The 12473-nt window shown below is 40.5% G+C and overlaps 1 protein-coding gene across 1 annotated transcript; it reads left to right on the top strand.

The window, feature by feature from the left end:
- Nucleotides 1–3177: 3177 nt before the first annotated feature.
- Nucleotides 3178–7920, top strand: RB195_000635 (uncharacterized protein; the record flags this gene model as incomplete). The annotated part of the gene is made up of 7 exons (XM_064197085.1): nt 3178–3207; nt 3303–3380; nt 4016–4099; nt 6063–6207; nt 6507–6638; nt 7326–7520; nt 7856–7920. The coding sequence occupies 7 exons, from the start codon at nt 3178–3180 to the stop codon at nt 7918–7920; spliced, it is 729 nt and encodes a 242-aa protein (XP_064052966.1).
- Nucleotides 7921–12473: the final 4553 nt, after the last annotated feature.

The following is a 12473-nucleotide window of genomic DNA, read 5'->3' on the forward strand; positions in this document are numbered from 1 at the left end:
AAATTAGTGATGAAAAAACCACTACAAATATTCATAAATGTCATTAAGAACTATTAAATGGTTTGTCAAGGCCAAATACTCAGAAAGTCTTGAGAAAATTTCCACTCCATCCCCTGGAAATAAAAAGATGAATGTTAAATAAAGTAATAACTAATAAGTTAAATAAACTAAGAAATTAATAAGTTAGAAAAGAGAATAATAAATAATAAAAACTAAATATATATAATAAGTAATAAGCATTTCCTTGGAAATAGGATTTTCTGGGCTACCTTTAGTTTTCTCATAAGAAATCTGCACCAGAACTTTTTTTCTCTCCTCTTCATCGCCTTAAAAAGAAAAACTAAGCAGCAGAGAGAGAGTTCGAGCCGCACACCATCACCAGTTGATGGTGAGCACAGTGTTTAGCAGAGGATTTAATGTTTTGTAGCATTTAGCACAGGATTTTAATGTTTTGGGAAGAAGGCTGATTCCAAGGAGTTATCTAAGCGCAATCGTCAACTCTTTTGAATATATCTTTTGTTCAGTTTTGAAAAGATGAACACCCTAGGTCACATCGATTTGATCGAAATAATTACGTGACCACCATGTCAAAGTTTGATTTGACTCTGATCATTCAGGTTTTATACGATGATCAAGTTTCAATTTCAATATACCCGTCTTTACGTTTTGACCTGACTCTACGGTTGGACTGGCGAAGCCCAGAAGCTCGGCGCGGTTGCGTAAGGGGTTGCGCTCGAAGTGGCGCAGGGCTAAGAGCGTGGCGGGTTGAGATTAAGAGGGAATTCCCTGGACTTCTTGGTTCAGTCGAACTGAAGTTAGTGATGGTCGCACCTCGATCCAAACCGCTCTCTCAATCCTGCTTTCAGACTTCTCAGCCAGGGAGAAAAAATGCAGTTCAGAAACGTTCTAACGAGTCGTTCATCTTTTTTTTTTTTTTTAACTTGTTAGTGAAACCCGTTCCTAGCAACCTAGGACTTTTAAATGTAATAATTTTCTGAGATTTTCACAGCGTAATGGGCTGAGAACAAAGGAAAACCGTTTAACTGTGAGTCAGAAGAGCAGGTTTTTAGATGGAACCCTTCATTTGCCTGACGTTTCGGCTTCTTCGCCGTCTTCAGAGGCCTAGGTAGAGGTTGACTGGAACAAACATACGTTTATTCCGTCGTCAAGTGCCACACTACCCTGGGTCACTGCTTCGATAATCGTTCAAGGCAGGGGAAACGGAAACCAAATACGTTCAAATAGTCTTACGTAGTGCTCCACCGGATGTGGCGCGGCTGGTTGCACGCACTTGTCACTCAGTGTACCAGCGAATGAGTATTGCTGTGTGTACATCACTAGCGACGATATAGATGATTTGATCTACACACAGAATATCAGGCGGTTATAGGTCACAGAGCGGTACAAGTGGCAAGAACTCATTCGTTATCGACTAGCATTCATTCCTGTTATTCATTCATGAGTTTCTTTTAAGAATCCAAAACGCCTCCAACGTTTTCCTTGCCGATATTTCTGTTCAAAAGATTCAAAATCAACCTCTATTCAGGCATCTGAAGACGGCGAGAAAGCCGAAACGTCAGACAAATAAAGGGTTCCATCTGAAAATCTTGCAGGCACACTATTAGAAAATCCATACAGAAGTATGCTGAGGTTCCAAGAAAAGAGAACGTTTGAATCTCAAAAGAGTGGGATTGAGAATCCTGCTCTTTTGTTGATGTTCAACAGAATGTCTTCAAGTCTTTTCGTCTTGAAACATAGTAACCGTAGGAACTACAACATAGGAAAAATTTGGGAACTGGATCTATGTTTTCTTATAGTGCCACCCTTTACTTGGAACCTTTACTAGTGGTCTGATGTTTTGACAACTTCATCTTCATCAAAGGTCTGAAAGTGGATTGAGGATTTTGACGCCGTGCATATCCCATCAAACTGCTCCTCTCTCCTCCCTTGGCATGCGTCGATATCGTTCTAAGTACACCACACAGGACCTCCAAACAGGAAAACAAACTGACCAGTCTCACCGACTAGCGGGGCTGGTGAACCACCGCGCTCTTATGGATTGTCACCCAAGGCGAATGAGATCTACTCACACAGCGCAGTACTACTATAAATATTGGTGTCTGGATTGTGTGAAGAAACTGCGTGTGGGACAATCCTAAAGTTTACAGTGTTGCGAATTCCTATGCGCTACGCACCTTACCGTTTCTACATATAGGCTTAATGGTAACCTTGCGGGAACTTCTGATGTTGGGACTGGGGCTGTTCGTAGGATTCAAGGTGTAGTTTTCAAGGATAGCAAGGAGAACGATCAACACCTCTAACAAATATAAAGATCAAAAACATCAAGAAGTCATACAAGGTTCAATATGCCCGACGTGGCAACTCTTTACATCGGCACGAGTGACGAGCTTGTAGAGTGCACTTTAGCGTTTATACACTTGAAAGAAGTTGCTTCGGGTTGGTTAACTTTACCACTTTCACCCTTTCATTTCATTACTTCCATGGGTGTAAAGAGTCGTGGCGTCAGGCAACTCAGGCTTCTGAATGCTAGAAGTGAAGACGGGTTGGGAGGAATGGGAAAAGGCAGTTGGGGTGAGGCACTCAGCGGTGCCTTTATTCCTCGAACCTCTAATTTGCTTTTTCCCTCTTGGTAACTTTAGCTTTCATGTCATAGATCTTGTAAGGCTAATGTAGTGCTAGTGTAATGCTTAGCTCTTAGGGCCCCGATTGATTTAATTATTTACTTCGAGGAATAGTGAGTACCCCCACGTCCAACTACATTTTAGCCGGGAGGAGCACGTAGCGCTATTTTCACGAAAACTAAGTCATGAACCCCACAGAAACCCATTGCGGAAAAAACCCAACATTAGAAATTTCGGCGAGCAGTTGTTTCCCAGTGCAAACACGCCAACACCGATCTCTTCTTCGCCCCGCACATACCGGTCTTTGAGGTCTGCAAGGTCGCATACACTATCGATTAGCGCCGTGATCCCCGGCCGTACCGGGTGCACCCGCGGCGACGGCGGCGGCTGCACTCAGCTGTTTCTCCGGGTCGCGCCATCGATAGAGGGGTGGCGGCTGCGCTGCTCTGCGTCCCCGGCGGGGGCGTCTGGTTTCTCTGCGCTCTCGCCGCCTACAGCTGTACTTGCGAGTTCGCCTCAGTCAGTGCCCAGTCGCATGAATGCCCGGCAGCAGGAGTACCGTCTGGTTAGCCATTTATCAACTATTATTAATGAAACAATCGTAACATCACTCAACTACCTCATACCTCGGGAGTCCTACCTATATTCACTGTTTTTCAGAGCCTAGAACTTCGTCAAGTTAACGACGCTGTGTCCTGCATTTTTCATTCACTCCTAACCCATAGGAGTGTTGCTAAGGTACGTATTTACTTCTTCATTCGTTCACTCCACAGTAACAAACATAAACAACATAAATATAATTCTGTGTTGTGCCTTGTTGTGTAAAATTCAGGCGAAATTCTAGTGAGGTCTGTTCCATCTTGTTTTTTTTTTGTTTTATGGCACACCTGCAGGTGTTTTCAATAAATAAATAATTGATTTCTGGTGATGGGAAGCGTTTTATCTTGGTTTCGAACTTGTTCCATCGTTTATTTCACCATCCGAAGACGTTGTTTGCTCACATTTACGGGAACTCAGCAGATAACTGATTTATATCAACTACCTTCACTGAATTACGCAATATTGCATAGGAATTTCATTCAACAATAGTTAGAAGATTATAGAGCATCTCAGCACATTTGGACTATTGTTTTTGCATGTTTGACGTAAACATTAACCATCTAGGAAACCGCAAATCAATAGCTGCACTCGATAGTCGTCTAAAGAAATTGCGCATCTTCTCGTCTTTCTTTCGCTTTGCAAATTTTTGTTCTCTTCTCTGTTCTATTGGATGGGGTTGCACAACGTTATTATGGCAAGAACTGAACAAACAAAAGCCATCAGTTCTTCGTCTTTGTTTTCCTTTTAGTGGAAATGTGACCACAGATTTTTAGTTTCAATACAAAGGAGATTCTAACTACTCGCTTGGTTCTCTCGGCATTAAAGAAGTGGAATGCGAGAATATCGACTTAACCTACGTGAGTGTGTGTGTCGTTTTTCATTATGCTCGCGTTTTTTTTTTCTTGGCTTGTACAGTGTGTTAAGAACCTCACTCACCTACGAGATCATGTGCTGCTAAACATCGCTCTGCTCTCACAGTTTCTTTTTTTGGTGTAAATGTTATGCGCAGCAAAACCTTTGCATGCGCTTCCGTGCTAGGGACAATGTGGATCGCAGAGGCCACAGAATGCCACTCGCACTCATATGTCAGCTGATCGCGCTAACAAACGAGCGTTGGCAGACGATGTCTCCTGTGTGGCACGTGAGCATCAGGCGAGGTCGTATGAACTTGCTAACCACACCTTAACTACGCGCCAGCAAAGGGACGAGTGTAGAGTGTTATGTTATGCCTTCGTATTATGGTATTACAATGGTATGCTATTCAATTCTACGTGTAGCTGCGCAAAATATCTCTAAAACTCTTAAAATATGTTCTGCCGGAAACGGAAACATTGCATAAAACTGCATTGTTCCGCGTATCAAATATTATTGGGCGCGATACTTGTTTACAAATCACGAAACGTAGTGGATCACTTCCTCATTGGACACAGTTTCGAAGCACACTTCGAAATATACACCGCAAAAAATACATTTCGAAATATACGCAGAGTGAATTATTCTTTGGATGCGGAGGGCACTGATAGGACTCGCACCTTCATCCCGCGTTTCTACTTGTCGATCAAAAATCTGCATTTTCCATGCGTGTATCCCATAGTGCTTCGACGAACGTACGGTAGGCATTTGTGCGGTGGGATCGTCCGCTGGCCGGAGGTCAGCCTGCTCTGCTACATTGATGCGCCTGCTGTGACTCGTAAGCATTTAAACATCGCGTCTCTTCGACTGCGACCGCTTACGCCAAATTGCGCCATGACACAAATCGTTTTGTACTGGCTGTCACATGCCACCTAGCGTTTCAACTGCTGGTGCACTTGACCAATGTAAGATCGTCAATGTCTACGGGTGTTCAATGTTCAGGTGGAGATATCATACATAAACAATCATTCAGCAACAATGTTCCTTTTCATGAAGAGAATGATCTGAAGTATATTAAATGTGGGAGGCGAAGAGTTGTTGTGGTGAGACTCAAACGGGAGAAATACTGGTTTTTTTCTCTTCTGAATTTTGAGAGAACCGAAGGTAACAAGGCAGCAAGTAACCTGGCTATCTTTGTTTGTAGTGCTTAGTTCCTTATGTGAATATTTGCGGTTACCACACTTACAGGTGGAATTGTTTGAATAGTTCCAGTTACTGCAATGCAATTGTTTGTGTTCAATTGCCGGACAGATAGTAACGCTGAAGGATTCCTCATTCTTTTTCCTCCTGAAGTCGCCCATTTTACTCTGGTTCCGATGCACAAAGAGAGATTTAATCAACCTCTTGCGGAAGAGCATAGATACGATAATCAGAGCCGGATCGTCAGCCTCCTTCACTTTTGGAAGGATGGCGAACTGGCCTCCATCAACTGCACCACGAGGAAATGAAAACAAAAGAAATCGAGTTGACCGATCAGATGCACCAGGCTGCGAGAGATTGAGAACTGTATAGCAGGTTCCACCAGGTTTTTTTGCCGAGTATTTGGAATGCGAGTTTGGGCGTGAAAATTTAATTGAAGTCCTAGATTGAAGGCGGAAGGCGAAGGAGGCTGTGGATAGTTGTACAAAAACTGAGGCGGAAATCCAGTTCCTGCGAATTATAGTATTTAAGGAGAAACCCCTGAATCAGGAGAAACTCTTGAACTATTGAAGAAAAATTGTTTTGGAATTACGACTAAGAAACATGCTGGTCGTACACAATTTGAAATGTGACAGAAATTAAATCCCCATAACAGAACAGATATAAACTAAGATCTTATCGACGCCCCAGGAGAAAAGCAAAGGGTTGGATTGGAAGATTGAAAGAACTTCACTAAAACTCTCAACTACCTATTTTTCCGCTTTTTAGGTCAAAATCAATAGCGATGAGTTGTCGTACCAACTGGAGAAAGAGATTCAACCATTTCTCCTTGATCTTGACAATACTGTAAAAGCGGCAGCATTACCTCGCCGACATACACCACTCAGTAGCCCAACTCTCGCTGAATCAGCAAGTAAGGATTTTTTTTTCATGTTTATGTGTTATTAAATGAATGATAGTAAGTTAATAATCAAGTTTTTATCACTTTTAGTAGCTCTTAGTCAGAGTTACTAGTTTTGAGAACCTTCTACTTTTAAGACTCACATTGAAATCTTAGTTTTAATGTATGGTCACGTCTTCTTTTTGTCGTCTCTATAAATTAAATCCTAGATTGAGCGAGGGTATCCCTTTTATAAGCTTCTGAAGTGTGTGTATGAGGTCGAAACTTCAGTTACTGCTATTGCACATATGTGCTTATCGCCTGCTTTTCAGTCCCGCTTCTTGGTGCGCAGATAAGTTTGGAGTTTTTTCAACGTCGTCCTCGACCTTGGCCACTTCCAGTCGAAGCAGTAGCATGGGAGCGATGGATTCTATTCCTCGACATTTTCAAGGCTAATTCCTACGGTATGACAATTCTTTATGATACCACTGTCTTTGTTTCAAATTTGCGGGAGCTCTGGCTATGAAAACAATCAACACAATACAACAATCAATGAAAACAAAAGCTATCATTATGTAATCTGAGGACGTAAGTATGACAACATTTTGGAATTGTTTCTTCTTTTTTTACCATCTAGTTTCGTTTTATGTGTTTGCTTCCGTTGTGTATTCCATGCTCAGTTTTGAAAGCAGAAACTATCGGTCCTAAGAAAAGAAAGTATTGTTTTCTGGAAAAGGGTTCTCATTTTTGCCTTTTTTTTTCGTAAAGTCTCATGGTTCTGAAAATATCGGAGTTTTGCGTTTTCCCGTTCCGGCCACCACGATCAAACGTGAATTTCTATTCCATTCCCCTAGATCATGATATTATGAATATTTTCTATATTACGCATACTGATTGCGTACATAACAACGACTACAAACAACAATTACTTACAAAAATAGTGTGTTTTGCAAAGTTATTTTACGTACTGTGAAATCTGTAGCAGCACAGAAAGTGTTAATCTCCCTCTATTTTGCATAATTTGTTACTCGTATATTTTTGTAGGACGCGAATATGATTTTTTCCGGAGATTGTTCTTGGCGAAATGGACGACGTTTGAATTGGCGTTTTTGTATTTCTGTCCCCAACACAATAATGCGCTGTATTTTCAGACGATCTTGCACGAATGCGAGTTTCCGTCGCAGAAAGCGTTGGTGAGATTGTTCTGCAAGTGTGCAGTTCTGTAAATCGACCTCAGTATCTCCCGAAAATGCCGACTAGAACAGAATTATCAAATGTCTTCGATTCAAACCTTCCGGATTGCCAGCCGTACCTTTTCAAGGTGTGCCGCGCACCTATCCGACCAGGTGCGTCTGTTGCTTTATATTTGTGTAGTCTTATCGGATTTTTAACTTTTTTAACCTTTTGAAGTCGTAAGTCATGTTTAAGTGTAAATGTAGTTACATGACGCAAAAGTCTATTTCTTGTTTATTAAAAAAAATGCATTGGCTTTTTGGGCTGTTTCAAGATTTTTACGCGCTTCCTTCTCACACAGTCATCTCATTGATATTTAAGCAGTGACACTTTACTAATTTGTGGAGTAACTGTAAAAAAATTGGACAGAAAGGGCGGAGGCCTTATACATTCATTTCTATAGTTCCATTCTATAATGGTCACGATTAAACCTTTTTTCTGTTTTCAGAAAGCACGCCACAAACGGGATTCACTGGCATGCGAAGGTACATTCGGGATCTAATGATCAATTAACGTCTTGCTCATTTTCTTTTTTTTTTCTTGAAAACATTCAAGTATTCGTGTGTGTGTGTCTTGTGTCGAGATTATTCTCACCTGTTATTGCATTACAAATGTTGCCACACATTTGTATCAGCTTTCTGTTTCCGGTTGAAGACCTTGTCTTTCCGCATACGCGGGTCTGCTCATCGTCTAGTTCTAACTTCTCTTTATGAAATTCCTTTAGAAAGCTATTGAGAGAACAAGTTCGGGGTGGTCTCTCAGTTTTTGTACCTTGGATATTTGAGAACAATTTCCTTTTTCATCTTGTTTTGTTCGTTGTCTTGACATTTAAATTTAGGGTTGATTTCAATTGTTCTCCGTTAGTGCCTGTTCGTTTAAATCTTTCTTTTTTATGTGGAGTAGCTCTTTTTCAATTTCATGATACACTGGTGGTCCACCAAGAGCTGCTTTCCATTTGCCTCTGTCTATGTTCCTTGTAAATATATGTGCATATGTCTCGGTTGTTCGTGTGCAAATCTCAGTGTCCATAAACTGCTGTAACAGCATTTTTCGTGTACATTACGACACCGTTTTACCGGCAGTCTGTGAATTCTTTCCACTTTGTTATTGGCTTTTCTTTTTTAATAGTTGTAAATATTTCCATCATATTTTTGTATTTGTCTTAAATTAGGTGCTGTGTCAACTTCTTCACTGTTGACGGCATTTCTTTTCATCGACGTCAGCTCCATCTTATACCGATACCGGTTTTCTTTCTTTTTCTTCAGAAATAGCTTTACTTTTTTCTGGGGATATTATAGTTCTTGACCGGACAAATTTACTGTGTCTGGACCTCTTCCCAACACTATTGCTGTGTTGTCCTGGTGAAACATTCTAACACTGGTTTTTTTTTAAAGCATCATATCTTTGGGAGAGTTCGCTTATCCTTCAGCACAGAACATTTCTAACCTTGAAGTTTATGGGGAAAAAGTGAGTTATCTCTTTCCCGAAATCCACTTTTCTTCCGCAGCTTTTTTTTTTCATCAACTCGTCTCCATGCGTTCTTAATATGATTAGCTGTTGTATTCAAGTGTGAAGGAAATGAGAATGCAAGTTTCATCGCATAGTAGTTGCTTGTTTTGACAATTGCGTACTTCCTTATTAGATGTTCCCACTCACGTGATAGTTCTATAACTACCTTTTTATCTGCTCCTGATTACTTCTTCTGATTGCAATCGTAAAGGCAGAAAATGGTGGAAAAGCCAGAAAATGTTAGAGTTTAAAGACTTGAAGTTTGACCATAATTTATAAGAACAGCAGAGTCTTTGTCGAGAAAGACGTCCAGGTAGGTTTAGTCCACAAACCGGTACGCAAGGTACAATCTATGCGGCTGCACTACTTTTTTTATTCCCTGATGAAGCGGAAATAATTCGAAGCTCGTCAAAATTTTTGCTTAATACTTCTGAAAGAGAATGACTGCAATTATCTTTTTCTTAAACGTACGAAGCAAACTTGTTTCTACGTGACTCTCAGTTTTTTGGTACTACTGTCATTCTTCATAGAAACACCGAAATGGTGTAAATAGGTTTTTGATATCACATGTTTCCAACACATGCTACACAAGAAGTGCAAAGAAAACGCTTGTTATTTGTTGGGAACGCCGGAGCACGTGCTGTGATCGTGCTCGACCACCGATAGTGTGCTGTCATGGGGTGTGGTGGTGGTGGTTCGCAGCATTTACTAGGGCATCTTTTCATAAAGGTAAATAACAATCTTGAGGGTTCTCAACGGGACTGCTACATTTCTTATTGTACATATGAGGCCCAATAATTGCTGGTATAACTTGTGGGAGGTTAAGAAGAATCACTAAGAAGATCCGTCATAGATTCCCCATCACAAATCTTCCTTTTCCATGTATTGTTCAAACCAATTATCCAGAAAGGAACGAATACCCGTTTGTGAATACAAATCGGGTGGCTGCGTCTCGCATCACGTGTCAAACAAGCGAATAACATAAGCGGAACAATAGAATGATTCAAATACGGATGCCATCATTGTATTGGATTGGTACAAAAGTTCGCGACGTTGTTTATGTTGTTTGCTCTCCTGACATTGCGTGGCTAGGACGTATTAATCGTTTTCATCTTTCATTCATTATTTTGAGCACTAAACTTGCAAACGATCTTTGTTTTTTCTTTATTTTTTATTTCCTATTTTGTATGTTTTAAAGAAAATCTGCTGTTTGTAAGCTAAAGAAGATGGAATGTGCGCAAAAGAAAATATGTGACCTATTCTTTTTTTTTCGAGCTTAACAGAGAAGTTAACGCAGGTGAGCTGTTGCTTGTCCCCTCTAAAAGGAATATTCAAGGAATCCGCGACAGAGTCATGACTTTGATTCAAGATTCAGAGTGGAGAAATCACGTGAATTCTCCATATTTCGGTCACTAGATCATATGGTGTCGAACAGTCAAGACTTGACCATTTACAGATAAATGAGGACAGTTTTTTTTTCTTGAGATTCTTCCTAAGATATGAGCAACATAGAAATCCAGAAGAAAATGATTGAATCGTTTCGAAGAGCACGATTTTGACGTGTGCTATTAGAAGCGTTTAGAAGGCAAGTCGGGATGCAATAATGAGAACTTTCTGTGCACTCGATTCACATCTGATTGTGGATGAGGGTTCATAAACTCTTCATCACTACATCCTGATGCACCGATCCTGTATACTCATCCATGATGAGCTGTAAAGTTACCGCATCATTAAAAGAGAATCATATATAATGGATTAGGATAAATCAGTAGTGACTGTTCAATACAATTCATCCATAGCGGAAATTTCTACCCGAAGATCACCTCCCCGAAAATTTTTTTTCGGCCGATCTGTTTCATTTACGTTCCATGCTACATGTATGCCATCCATGTTTGCACGTTTCCAACTTCTCGATACGTCTTGCGCTACAGTTTCTTGACAGTTTTACACATCTACATTCTTCTACTCATCCACTTTTTTCTACGTCTCCCACTTTTTTCTCCTTGGCAACTTTCAACTGCTATCTTTGTTCATTTGATTGCGAATTCTTATCGCGATTGTACTGTGACGAGAATTTTTCTCACATGGGTGCGGTTTGCAAAAGATGCGGAGACTGCCGACTAGAAACATAATTGATGAATGAAAGAAGAGAGTGTTTCGCGTTGATCATTCTTTTCAGGATGCACTTTCAGGATACATTTCATATTTAGAGTAGTAGAGGTTTAACAACGCATATATGGCCTTTCTCAGCACTTTTTTGCCTTCTCAGACAAATCAATCATATCAACTTATCGATTACGGTGGGATGAAAGGTCTTGGATGAGATTGAACCATCAATGGCACAGAAGCAGTGGAACCTCGTACCGCTGCGCTAAATTCACAAAATCTAACTGAAATACAAAAAAAGATAAAATAACATGAATAGTTTGTATTTCTCGTGGGAAAAGAGGTGTCTACATATCGCACTAATAGTAGGATCAAAACGGCATGAATTTCGGTGCAGTTGCGTAATCGGCTGTGGTCGAAGCGACACGGATGAAGTAGCGACTGGCACTGAAGTAGGACCATCTCGAACTTCAGCGATGAGCGGGGTTAGCAAAGTTCCCGCTCGATCCTAACCGCTAATCCTACGTTCCACCACAACGATTCCAGCGCAGCCGCTTACGCAACTCGTCCGTAGTTTATGTCGTTTTGACCCGATTATATCGAGAATATGGCCGCCGTAAAACTAGAAAACTTTTGATGATCTGGAATGTTCAATAATTAAAATTTCCCAAACTAATAATAAAAAACTGCGTGGTTATAAGGAATAAGTTCGGATTTGTTTATAGATTCGCGGCGAACTACTGAAGTTTCTCTGAAGATAGGTCTTTTTCTATCATAATTAAAATTGCGTTCTTGATCGCTACTGATTTTTTTAAAATATAATTTTGGGGAATTTTAATGGTTTCTCTTATTTTAGATCTGAACGTCTAAATTAAGAACTAGTTTCACTAATTAGAAATAGTTGTATAAAAATATTGGTGAAAATAGAATATTCGAAATGGGTTCAATTTAAAAAAAACGCTCAAAAAGTAACCATAATTTGTTTTTTTTAACATGAACAGCAAATACTATACGGGTGGCCGACTGCTCTGAGCGTCCTAATCTTAACCTTTCGCCTTTGTTGTGCGAAGTTGCAATCTCCGCGCGCCAGGTGGCACCGCGATGTCGAGCGTTAAAAATAATGGATATCAATAACCAACACTACGAAGAAAAAACGTGATGTGATCGAATTTCTCGTGTTCACAGGGGAAGGAATTCCCAGGATTATTTGTGGACACCTATGTTTTCTAATGGTGTGCCTACAAAGTTTTTAGATGGAACTTTTATTTGCCTGCTTTTCCGCCGTTCTCAGAGGTCTAAATAGAGGTTGACTGGAGCAATACTATGTTTATCCCGTCAATTGTCACACTACCCTGGGGCAATGTTTCGATAATCGTTCAAGATAGTGAAAACAGAACCCATTTACATTGAAAATAGTCTTACGTGTTGTTCCACCGGATGTGGAGCGCACT

The sequence above is a fragment of the Necator americanus genome, chromosome IV, assembly GCF_031761385.1.
Source record: "Necator americanus strain Aroian chromosome IV, whole genome shotgun sequence".
Taxonomy (NCBI): Eukaryota; Metazoa; Nematoda; class Chromadorea; order Rhabditida; family Ancylostomatidae; genus Necator; species Necator americanus.